The following is a 13,317-nucleotide window of genomic DNA, read 5'->3' as shown; positions in this document are numbered from 1 at the left end:
CACTACTTGCGTGTGATGTCACATGCAAGTATGTCTTTCTCTGTCTAATCTTGAATTTCAAACCTTTCTAACTTTGTTGTTTGTAAAGGTAGCTTTAAAATGGTTTCTCTTTTGATAACAGGTATGTGAAGTTTTTTTTTTTTTTGAGCTTTGACCACCAGGTGATCATGTCAGCCTCATGGGTGCTCGCTCATTTTCGTTATCGCAAGGGACATATTAAAAAATTGGTAAATAACAAATGGCTTTGTCAGATGTTGGCTCTGAGCCAACAATTGACCTGGCCATTGTGCATGGGGCCCAAACCCCCAAGTACCCTTCTCCTCAAGTCTGAGTTTCGAGCACATTCCAACAACAAATGGGACAAGTCATCTACCTTCCGGCAAATCTCACACAGAGGTGATGGTTTAACTCTCATCATGTGTAAGAATTTGTTTGTTGGGATGTGTCCGGAACGTACCGTGAAAGCAGATACTAACACTTTTCTTGTCAGGTTGGCAGAGTCAAACCAAGGTGTCCACATGGGACTAGCTTGGATGGTTCTGCACCAGACCCCTACACCCCTGGAATTATGAAGTTTACTTTATAAATAACATATAAAAAATATTAAAATACCATATTTACATCAATTGATCTAGTCCCAAACTAAACAAAGCTTGTTGTATGGATGTTAGACTGGCACAAACTTTTGTACTCATTATACAAATGACTGCCCATATGTTTATTTGTGCTAAATATTTAAAAACCACATAAGCTGAAAACAATATTTTTTAGGTACCTTCAAGAGTTCACACCACTGGGCACGGGAGGCGGTCTTTACCACTTCCGGGACCAAATTAGGGCTGGGAACCCCGCTGCCTTCTTCCTACTGAATGGGGATGTGTGCGCTGACTTCCCTTTAAAGGAACTATGGGACTTCCATACGGAGAGAACTAATGCTTTGGTGAGTAGATCAGAAATGATGTGTTTATACACAGTGGTAAAAAAATACCCGTAAAGAGGAAGAAAGGACATTAAATGGTCCCTTATAAATAGTCCATTTACAATATTTGAAAACAATAGTATTGCTGTATGACTTACTGCTAAAATAAAATTTCATTAAATTTTTCTTTACTTTTTTTTTATTTTGATATGCCAAACCTATTTCAGATTAAAGAGTAAACTATGCAGAATTATTTTTGCCTAATATAGGAGGAACAACAAAGTCTTGTTTTATTAGGGTTAGGGGGGAGGGTGTAATATTATTTGCTTAAATAATTTAAAAATGTAATGTGTTTGTAACATAATAAGTCATTCATAAACTACAACAGTATAAAAACAATTGAAAATCCTTGCGCTAAGCTATTGTTAAATTTCAACAGATAACAATAATGGGCACAGAAGCAACCCGGCAGCAGTCCGTCCACTACGGCTGCATGGTCCGAGACCCAAGTACCAAAGCGGTGACACACTATGTCGAGAAGCCCGCGTCATATGTGTCGGCACTGATCAACTGCGGCGTGTATGTGTGCGCTCTTGGAGCCTTCAACACAATGCAGGCGGCGTTCGAGAAGAAGGAACAGGACTTTTACAGGTAACTAGTGACTCGCTCTGACTTCGCACATCATATCAGCCGTAGAATGCCCACTGTTGGACGTAGGCCTCCTCCAAAGGCTAGGCTTGCATCCACCGGGAACTCGCGGCTTTAGGCAGGTCATAGCGTAGGATGTTGACCAACGAGATGGCCATCCGTCTCGTTGGTGGACGTCCTACGTTGCGCTTGCCGATTGGCAGTGTCCATTTGAAAACGTTTTCGGCACCAACAGCCATCTATTCTCCATGCTATATGGCTTGCCGATTGCCACTTTAACCAGCTAATTCGCTTGGCTGTTTGTTGGTTTGCGGATTATTAAATAAAAACAATCCACTTTGAGGTATTTACTAAATCTATAAGGCTTTAGGATATTAACAGTTGGGTGACTAACTATTTACCGGCCCGGATAATACCGACATGGAAATGCCAACACTGTTTTTCATGAACACATACAAACTGACATGAGTTTTTATGGGCGTGTACCCGAAAAACACGGCCACGGGGTCGGTATTTCCATGTTAGTACTATCCGGGGCGGTATATATTGTCACCCTAACGGAAGACCAGCATCGGCTGCCAGGCTGACATCATGATTGAGTTGGGTCCATTTCGTGACAATATTTGTCTCGTTTTCCGTTTTTCTTTGTTTTGTAAAATCACACGAATAATTATTTTTTCACTTCTCATGCTCGTAAAGTTCGTGTTTATGCTGGATCTAGGCGACATAAAAAGACTTTCTATTCTCTAGTGCATAAAGTTAAATCTTCGTCTAAAACCAAGGTGGCAACAGCCACAAACAAAAAAGTTTTTACTCATTGTTTTAAATATTTTTTTATTTATATAAAACTAAAAATCAATCAAATCAATCAAAATAAATGAATAAAACTAAAAAAATATAATTATATATATTATTATAGTAATGCCTGAAAAATAAAAGGGTACATAATAAGTGAACAATATTGTTTCCACTGTTGCTATTTAATTTCCTAGCAATCGAAGTGAAAAGCAGAGTGTCAAACTCGAGCATTAAACCCATTTTCCCCTCGACGTATCTATCCACCCTCGCCGCACCGGCTCGGGTGGCTATATGAACGGCTTGGGTAAAATGGCCCGTTTTATGCTCTTGTTGTACAATATTCCTTCTTTCTAATAGTAGTCTTGTTGTTCTAGCGGCAACTGTCAGAGCTGCCCCAATCCCGGCTACATGTCGTGGGAGCAAGACGTGCTGTCGCCCCTCGCCGGTACCAACAAGCTGTATGCCATGCAGGTAGGCGCACGACCAGTGAACATGAGTTTAACACAATCGGTGCCAGTGACACGTCTGTGTGTCACCCATATTACGACATTGGATTCTATTATGAACACGGCTGTACCATAATGGTCATTACGATACAGATATCTGTTCACACTTGCGTTTTAAGGACCCCCATTACGATACAGTTGCATAAATAACTATATTCCTATGACGGTGACAGCATTTTAGGGTTATGGTTTATGGGGGCGACTGAAAAACAGCGTCTGTTAGCCAAGGGACTTTGTTCAGCAAGGCGCAGGCATAAGCTGAGTCGCTTTCCCTTTTGATAGTTTGATTGTACTTACTTATTATTTGTTATGTACCTATGTGGAATTTGTAAGCAAACTATTAAATAAATATCTTATTATTATGTGTGTCAACTGAATTCGTACTCCTATGCCAGTGGCACTCATTCGTGACTGCGATAAGGGTAGTTCTACTAGCCACTCAAGCTGAGTGATTCCGAGCGGTTTTTTTTTATAAAACAAAACAGTGTGCTCAAGGTACAATTTGAATTTGTTAAAATTTTATGCTAACTGTAGCAGGAAACTGACAGCGGTTGAAACTCTAACACACAAGATACAGCCGTGCAAACGCTTCTGAGCCTGTCCTAATTACATAATATGTCACAGAAACCCAATTAATAAATGTGACTGGCAATTAAATTGTTTTGTGTGAAAGAGGTTTTATTAACCTTGTTTAACCCTTTGACCGCCACGGTCGGTAAAACACGACAGCTGAAAAAAGTGCCATAGTGGTCCGCCCGGATTGCTACCACCATCTTGCTCGCTAATCCTGCCGTGAAGCAGCAGTGCTTGCACTGTTGTGTTTCGGCGTGGAGAGTAAGACAGCCGGTGAAATTACTGGCACGTGAGGTATCCCATCTTAGGCCTCTAGGTTGGCAACGCGTCTGCAATACCCCTGGTGTTGCAGATGTTTATGGGCGGTGGTGATCTCTTACCATCAGGAGACCCATTTGCTCGTTTGCCATCCAGTCAAATAAAAAATAAAAATAAAAAATGTCGTCATTTCGTGGTGCATATGGAACGATTTTCAGACTTGACCGTGTCGGTTAAAAGGTTAAAAGTGTAATCAAATATTTACAGATAACCAACTGGTGGTCGCAAGTGAAGACTCCTGGCTCGGCGATATACGCCAACAGGCATTACCTCGAGCTGCACAGGACACATCCGTCGCAGCACAACAATAACATATTGCCCGATGTCTACATCCACCCGACCGCTAATGTCGATGATTCGGCTGTGGTAAGTATAGAAACTGACCTGACCTGAGTTCACCTACAACAACAACAATTATTAGGGCACAGTTTATTTTAGTACTAGCTTTTGCCCGCGCCTCCGCCCGCGTGGTATTCGGTTATCGCGCGCTGTTCCCTCGGGAACTGTGCACTTTCCGTGATAAAGAGTAGCCTATGTCACTCTCGGGTCCATAAACTATCTCTATGCCAAAAATCACGTCGATCCGTCGCTCCGTTACGGCGTGAAAGACGGACAAACATACACGGGCGTTTTCAGAAAAAGTTGATGAAATTACTTTTTACCCGACTGCAAGGAGAGGTATTGTTTTTTTTTTCAGATTTGGATGAAATTTCGTTTTCCTACTCAGAATCAGGAGCACTTTCGATTGTAATAGGAGAAAAAAAAGTGTCCCAAGATTTTTTATTCCATTACGTTACCGTTTTCATACACGTTTCTGTGGCGGTAGTGTAATGGATGGATAACACAAAATTATATGAAAAACCTGGGACACTTTTTTTCTTTTATTACAATCGAAAGTGCTCCTGATTCTGAGTAGGAGAACGAAATTTCATCTAAATCTAAAAAAAAGTCATTTCAACAACTTTTTCTGAAAACGCCCACACACAAACACACACACTTTCGCATTTATAATATTAGTATCGATTATGCAACTTTTATAAGTGAGTGAACGGACACAATAAAGTGCTTTAAGTTTTAAGGTACAGTCACCTGCATTAATATCTGCCACAGCGGAGCGTGCAAAAATATCTGACACGTCCTTCCGGCCCTAGAAATAGAGTCGTATCAGATATTTATGCACGCTTGTTGTGTCAGATATTGGTGCTGGTGACTGTACGAACGAGGAAGGGGGATCGAGGGGTTAGATCAAGCGAAGTCAAACTGAACACTGTAAAACAAATTTTATAGTAGCATATCTAAATGGCCGGGCCTGAAAATGTGTAAAAGGTCAAAATGATCATGGTCAAAATTGGACTCTGGCATCGATTTTGGAAGGAAATACTTACAATAACATTTATATATATAAATATTATTTATATAAATAAATAAAATAAAAATAAATATTCTTGCATATTAATTCCGCTCACCCGGACAAGAGATATCGTTATTAGCAATCAAATTAAGATTGGTTTTTTGGAATCTTTTTGTATTTTTTTTATGAGGTGCATAGGGGAAATTCGTGTCGGTACCGTTGACCATCAGTGGTGTAGCGGTATAGCACGCGTACGGATTACCGAGGACTGGGTTCGATTCCCAGTGATGGTCTTATTTTTCTGTTTTTTCTGTGCATCTATATTTTCAGTTTTGTTTTTTAATTTAGGTTTTACGGGATGACGTAAAAGTAAAAATTGGGAATTGAAATAAAAATACCAAAAAGATTCCAAAAAACCATAAAACTTATATTATTATGCTTTATGTTCTCTTTCCCTTTGCTCCCGTTATAAAAGGCATAGGTACAGTAAAGTTGTCATTTTCTTCAACATACTCGTATACTTCGTTCTTTTTAGCATTAGAAAAAGGGTAAACAATCTTGACGAGTCTTGTTATTGAAAAACGTTTTAAAAAAAACAGTAACTATTACTTATGATACCAAAATAATGTAAATGATCACATGCCCTTGCCGTGACTTATTTTTCAAAAGTGTTTTTCAATAAAAAGACACGTCAAGATCGCTTATCTTCTTTCTAATGCTAAAAAAAACTAAGTATAGTGACGGTGAAGAAAATGACAACTCATAGCAGTGGCTATGGCCACATTTGCACAAAAATACCCGTCTCTTTCGAAAATACCATTATTGCCAGAAGAATACACCAAAAGAAAGTTTAAAATGTGATAGTTTGTGAGTGTATATGCGTGTGTGTGTATGTGTGTGTTTGTTACTCTTTTACGACAAAACGACTGGACGAATTCGAATGAATGGATGATGTATGAATGTTTGAATTAACTGGCTTTTTGGCCATGCATTTTATTAAAAAAATGTGACGGCTACTGAGAAAATGGCACCTTAATTTAATTTCTTCTCTTCGTGTCTGTGTGTGCCTTAGTTTTTTAGTAGGTATTTATGAGGAAAAATACAATATTTTTCTTCCAAATGCTAATTCAACCCTTCGCCTGCAGTGGGCCAGAACGCGACCGTAGGGGAGTGGTCGCGCGTGGAGGGCACCCCGTCCGACCCCGACCCCAACAAGCCGTTCGCTAAGATGGACAACAAGTCGCTCTTCAACGCGGACGGACGACTCAACCCGTCCGTTACGATATTAGGTATTCTAGCTTTTATTTAGTTAAACCGAGGGACCATCTAGGACCACTGACAACAAGGGCGGATTCAGGCGAGCCTACGACTGGCTCTAGGACAACATCAGATATAATTTTTATACTTTAAAAATTATAACCTGCTTTGAAATGTACATGATTGGTCAGGGAAATTTAGAAATGTAGTCAGGGAAAGTCAGGGAATAGTCAGTTTTTTTTTTGAGAATTATGGCTCTGCCATGTGGTTGGTGTTAACTGATCGATCGCGTTTTTATTTTATGTTCTATTTTACGTTTTTATGCGGTTTTTATATGGGCCAAAGTAACCCTCCAATGGGTCAAAGTACCACCTTACGGTATGCCAAATGTAGTCAAAACAACCATTGGTCGAATTCTAACTTGCAGGATTTGACCCGCACATACATACATACATGGCAAGTTAAATAAAAGCTTGTTATTAATATATTTCTGCGACAGAAGAGAAGAATTTATTTCTCGAATGGAGATCGCAAATCGATAATGATATGATGATCCATCTAATGAACTTTTCCAAAATGTCCTCAGGTGCGGGCGTGGTGGTACCGGCGGAGACAATCCTCCTGAACACCATAGTGCTGCCTCACAAGCATCTCACACGCAGCTTCAAACACGAAATCATACTATAAATATAAAGCACAGACTGTTTTCCCACGATGACTTCTTATAGGTACTTGAACGGTTTCGGTAATTAACCAATTGAAAACAAACTTCAGCTGCCAGATTTGGCACTCAAGGGTTTTGTAACACCAAACATAGTCACATTTGGTGTACTAAAGCCTATGGTCTATTCCTGAAATGAAGATACTAAAATGACAGTCTAAAATGTCAAAAGTAAAAATAATGTGGCCAGCATAAAAGGAACAGTGCTGCTCCATGATTTCGGTTTCGTAAATAACCGATAAAATGTATATTTTACGATAGCAAAAATAACATTATAGCATACAATATTCTACTTTCCATTTTGTTAATATAAATGCACTTCTACGATAAAGTGATAAAATCTAAGCACAGGTAAAAATACAGTGTTCATCACTTAGTGCCAACGTAAAAAATAATACAGAGGGGCTACTACAAAACTAGAAAAACGAAGTTCGTATGGCACCGTCCCTTTCACTCGCGTGTTAAATGAGATAAGCGTCAGCGGGACGGCAACATACGGGTTGGAGTTTTGCATTTCGTAGTTAGGGCCAGCAGGGCTACTACGAAAGTCGAAGTTCGTGTCGTTCCGTCCTTCTGACACTACTATTTATTGCGGGAGTGGGAGGGGCGTTGCGGTACGAGCTTTGAATTCCGGAGTAGGCCCTCAGATATCACATAACGTCATTGTTCATGTTTTTCGTATTCAAGTGGTATTCAACCGATTTTCGATACTTTACTCGTATTGTCATCGGATGTGATCAGTGCGTTTTCTCGTGTTATTGTTGCTGTTGACGTTATTTGTTAAATTTGTTGAGATAGACTTTTTATTTGTTAATTTTGTTTGGTCGTGTTTTTGTTGAGTTTTGTTGGATTATACATGGAGTCTGAGTAGCCAAGTACTTCGTCGCATAGATGACACAGCGAAGAAATACTTTCGCCTCGGAAAAAACGGAAACGTCAACCTCTTAGCAAAGCCGACAAGTGTATGGTTGTAAATACGTACAAATATCTATACACAGAGGCCAAAGAATGAAATTGAAACTTAAACATCAACATCTATAAAAAGTCGAAATATCTCGAAAACGGTCGCATTTTTATTAGACCTATTTTACCTTTTCTAGAATGTCCTAAGTGCCCTAAATTTTAGTACATCACGGATCCGTTCATATCTTAATATTTTACGACATACATACATAGGTACCTACAAAATCTTTCGGTGATAACCGGTTGCGGCACATCACTATTTATGAGACGCAAAAAACAGGTAACACATGAAACGTCATTTTAGTATGTCGAATTATGGGACAGACCATAGTTAAAATATTAGATTTAAAAAAAGGATTTTTTAACATTTTACTTAAATATCTATCCTTGTAATACAAACTAGACTAATGTATTTCAATACATAATTGTAAATGTTTAGATAGTTTAATGGGGGAATTTCAATATTTAAGACACCAATTGACGTTATTTTGTTTAAATTTAAGAAAGAAAGAAAATAATTTATTTATAACAGCAGTAATGTATTTATATTAATAATTTATATTAAGTATTAATTTATTTATAGCAGGAATTTAGTTTATTGCCTAAACCTTTCAAGTAGAGTACAGTCACTTGCAGTAATATCTGCCACAGCGGAGCGTGCAAAAATATCTGACACGTCCTAACGGAGCTAGAAATAAAGTCATATCAGATATTTATGCACGCTTTGTGGTGTCAGATATTGGTGCTGGTGACTGTACTTAGCGCTAGCATGACATAGAGCACGAGGCCATTTCGTGGCGCCAGTGACCGCCCGCGAAATTCCCGAAGGAATTCCCAAAAAATACAACGTGATCTTCATCAATGTTGCATAGAAAAAACCCATGCCAAATTTCATATTACTGAACCGAACCGGTTGAATTTTTTGGGATTCTAATCCCACGGGAATATCGGGATAAAAAGTATCCATTGTGTTATTACATAAGGCCAGATATCTCCTTACCAAATTTTTATGTAAACTCATTAAATTGGATTATATGTTACAGAACAGGAGATGTGAGTGGGTCGTTATCAAATTTTGCGCAGATCCTCTGTTAATATTTGTATTTGTATGAAGCTACCTCTCTGTAACCATGCATTTTTACAAATATTACATAAATAATAAGCATCTTTTTTCGATTCCTATCTTCTTCTTCTCGTGTCGATGACTCGTTCAAAGTACCCGCGACCAGTAGCGGTGTTTATAGCCCTGTCCGTTGCGTCTCGGAGGTCTCGCCCAGCACAGGTGGACGGGCATGCTGGACAGGACATCAATTCCTATAATCAATAATTATTTGTGGTATATAGCTGACTGTAAATAATTCATAATATCGCTCAAATAACCGCAGAAAATGGATAGACCAGTTAACCTGCACAAAATTTTATACTGACCCACCCAAGTAATAGCATTATAAAAAAAATGATTAGATGTGTTCTTTCCGTATACCTTTCATATTACAATAAACTTTGTTATTTTTATTCTGATGTAGCAACTGTCATAAGAAAATGTTAAAGCACTTACTCGGTCGTCTATGTACAGTCAAGCAAAGAGCAAATTTTGATCTAAAATATCTGAACACGACTCCATTGTTAACGGGCGTAGAAGCGTGTTCAGATATTTTTGATCAAATTTTTGCTCACAAGTTTATGAACTCGACTGTACATATATGCTAGTAATTGGCAGCGATCCAACCATCAGCGTGAAATTTCGCTGCTGTTTCGATTAAACCCTAATTGTTATTACTTAAAGTAATACTACCCCAACATTCCCTTCGGAAAAATTATGAATTTATCCTATCGTAAGTAGATAGTATATTGTATAATCGAAAAAATCATTATTAGAATAAAAAGATTATTGGCTACAGAGTTATATAATTAGTTGTTCGTAAGAATTTCAATACCTTTTTTCATAATTTACTATATATTTGATGTTAACACCAAAGATGTGTCTATGTTTAAGAATGTTTTTAATTCAAGATTATGGTTTAAATTGCGTTATGCCCCCCTTATAAGTAAATTATTAAAAATCAATCCTTCCTGCAAATATAATCGCATTCAACATCTCTTTCTACTTTAATCTTACACAGACAGAAAGAGATCATGAATCTAAATGTACAAATATTTGTATAAATAGGTACGTAATGATAGTATTTTTTTTATTCTTAGCTAAGTACAGTCAAGGGCAAAGATATCGACACGGCCAAAGAAGTAAATGTGTATGCAAACATTATGTCTAACATGAATAAAATGCATATTTTTCACTTGACTGTAATTTATTTTGAGTACACTTGTTTGGAGTTTTTCTTTTTACTTTTCAAGACAACTGGGCAAGATTTTACTGAGTACAGGTTTTTTTTAAAGGATTTTTATAGTTTTTATATGTTATTAAAATCGATGTACATGGTTGTAAAAATAATTTGTTCCATCGTGAAAATTCGGAACACACGACTAGCTGCACTCAAGAACTAATTCATGAGGCACCGTGGAACCTTTTCAAAGGAATAGTCATTACGATTTTTATTTTTAATTAGTGCGATGTCACTATATGACGTTTACTTTTAAATGGAGCCACAATGGCTCATAAATTAAAGTCCTCGATCGTTCTTCCGAATGCTGAAATTACGCTGTCTTATTGGGCACTATAAGGCTGACTGAGTAGCATGACAAATACAAATGCTTGTTCTCGAGTCTTGGGTGTTTGATTGATATGTATTTAAGTATGATCATGAATTTAAATGTACAAATACTTTGTATAAATAGGTACGTAATGAAAGAACCTCCTCCTTTTTTGAAGTCGGTTAAAAATACGGTGGTGGAGGATTAAATATTCACTACATCTGTATAATACTAGCGCACATTTTTTTCTAATTGTATAATGAACTGTATATCTAATATCTTATGTAAGGAAAATATTTTTTGTGGTTTAATAAATGAAATGAGCACAGACGCTGTTTTAATGTACAGTACGACCAGAATGATTATGCCGCTCGGCTCATCGTTTTTTTTTTTCATGATGATTCATGAAACAAAATAAAAACTGACGGGCGGAAGATTTGGCCGCCCTCTTGTTCAGGTATTTGAATTTAAAAAACTATAGTAAACAAGATAGATTAGATACCTGTGTAACAAATTTATAAAATCTTTACTACTCAAAATATGATGCCACGGCCTAATTACTTCGGAATAGGAGACCGTGGTACATATTTCTGAAACTGTACCATTCATTTATAGAAAGGGGACCGATTTCTAAAAGTAGGTGGAAAATTTCGTGCTCATCCTATGCAGTCCGAATCGTAGATGCGACAAAAATGTAAAATATATTATTATCAAGACATTGTTCAGTGTTATTTATTATGGAAGTCAAAAGTCTTTGACCAGTGTGTTGCCAGTGATGACATACGGATCTGAGACGTGGGCGCTAACGATGGGCCTCATGAGAAAACTCAAATTCACTCAGAGGGCTATGGAGAGAGCTATGCTTGGGGGTTTCTCTGCGGGATAGAATTAGAAATGATGATATCCGCAGTAGAACTAAGGTTCGACATAGCCCGAAGAATTGCGGAACTAAAGTGGCAGTCAGCCGTGGTGGCCTAGTATTGGATCGCCTCCAAGCAGAGGGTCAAAAACCCCGGCTCGTACCTCTAGTTTTTCGAAATTCAGTTCGGTACATTGAATTTTTACCGAGCTATGCGGTGAAGGAAAACATCGTGAGGAAACCTGCACAAACCTGCGAAGCAATTCAATGGTGTGGAAGTTCCCGATCCGATCCGTATGGGAAGTATGGGGATCTATGCCCAAGTACGTTTACCCAGAATTACCGATGATGATGAATGCATACTTTGGGACTGATGGTCAATGGTGCAAAAATATGAACGTTTCGCAAACGAGCCTCCTCCTTTTTCGAAGAATGGAGGACGACTTGGTTAATATCGCGGGATCGCGTTGGATGCGGAAAGCACAAGACCGGTCTGAGTGGAGAGCCTTGGGAGAGGCCTATGTCCAGCAGTGGACGTCTTATGTACATGATGATGATGATGATGATTTATTATGGAATTTGGCCGCCCCCGTAGCCCCCACTACGCTACGCCATTGGTTATAACCCTACCTTGACCTTAAGCTTTGTATCGACTTCTTGCGGCAACCCATCGAACATTGGCTCGCGCGGTAGCCGCGCACTATGGATATCGTGCCGCTGGTGCGACCACATAGACCTCCAGTTGCTTCTGTTGGAGGCGACCTGCATCCACCGTGACTCCGCGGCTGTAACCAGCTCATCCGTCCATCTCGTAGCGACTACGCTGCGCTTACCGATCCGCGGTCTCCCTTCGTAAACTTTTCGGCCCCAACGGCCATCTGTTCTCCGTGTTATAATGCCTGCGCATTGCCACTTCAACGCGCTAATGTGCCATCCAGCTTCTACCAGCAGCCTTTCGCGGATCGTCACTCCACTTGTGCGCAGGGCGCCTACACTACGTAAAGTGACTATAAATAGATTTATCATATTACGTGCTAACGTCGATTATCGGCCAGTAACAGTAAAACTGTCGCTTAAGTGGTTTTTAACTGCTAATAACTGCGCTGCTCAGAAATAGCCGGTGAGAGTAATCGGAGATGCCCATTACATTTCTTATTACGTGCGAATTAATTACACACAAACGGCCTTGAGCTTAGAGCAAAAAGGAGGCACCACGTGCTAGACAACTTTCAGATACAAAATATTCCGTATTTATAATCATCATCATATCAGCCGTAGGACGTCCGCTTTTGAATATAGGCCTCCCCCATATAGACTAAGAGGGGGCCGTATGCAACTCTACCTCATCGAGTAGCAAGATACGACTTATCTAGGGTGGTGCATATTAAAAAGGTTGTCTTAAATTAAAGGGTTTGAATATTATAAATGTGCCAGGTTTAATCTCAGTCATTCTTCGTTATTTAAAATCTCTTCATTTAAAGTCTATTTTCTTTTTTTTTTAAAGGAAATGGGCGAAAATAGCTGAACCGTAAAAATTACTCTATTTTTCCTAGAATTGCGTACTGTGCATTACGAACTGAAATGTTGTTTGCTTATAATTTTAGGTACCAAAGGGAGTTCGACTCACCCTTGGCCGGATTTTTTAAATTAGTGAACACTTGTGACATCCAATTAAATACTCGTATAACTATAGATACAACGTCGAGGTAGAGGGAGAGGGATAAGCGATAACAATTTTGTTTTTAGGGTCCA

The 13,317-nt window shown here is 38.8% G+C and overlaps 1 protein-coding gene across 1 annotated transcript in view; it reads left to right on the top strand.

The window, feature by feature from the left end:
- The window catches only part of Gmppa (GDP-mannose pyrophosphorylase A), a 12,316-nt gene extending 2,019 nt beyond the window's left edge, over positions 1-10,297 (top strand). Inside the window, exons 3-8 of the mRNA XM_074106818.1 lie at positions 772-940; positions 1,359-1,570; positions 2,740-2,836; positions 3,970-4,132; positions 6,259-6,402; positions 6,957-10,297. Of these exons, the coding sequence (XP_073962919.1) occupies positions 772-940; positions 1,359-1,570; positions 2,740-2,836; positions 3,970-4,132; positions 6,259-6,402; positions 6,957-7,057 (886 nt within the window). The 3' untranslated portion in view covers positions 7,058-10,297. The remainder of the gene's footprint in view (positions 1-771; positions 941-1,358; positions 1,571-2,739; positions 2,837-3,969; positions 4,133-6,258; positions 6,403-6,956) is intronic.
- Positions 10,298-13,317: the final 3,020 nt, after the last annotated feature.

This window comes from Choristoneura fumiferana, chromosome 24 (assembly GCF_025370935.1).
Source record: "Choristoneura fumiferana chromosome 24, NRCan_CFum_1, whole genome shotgun sequence".
Classification (NCBI taxonomy): domain Eukaryota; kingdom Metazoa; phylum Arthropoda; class Insecta; order Lepidoptera; family Tortricidae; genus Choristoneura; species Choristoneura fumiferana.
This window is presented reverse-complemented; position numbering and strand designations above follow the sequence as displayed.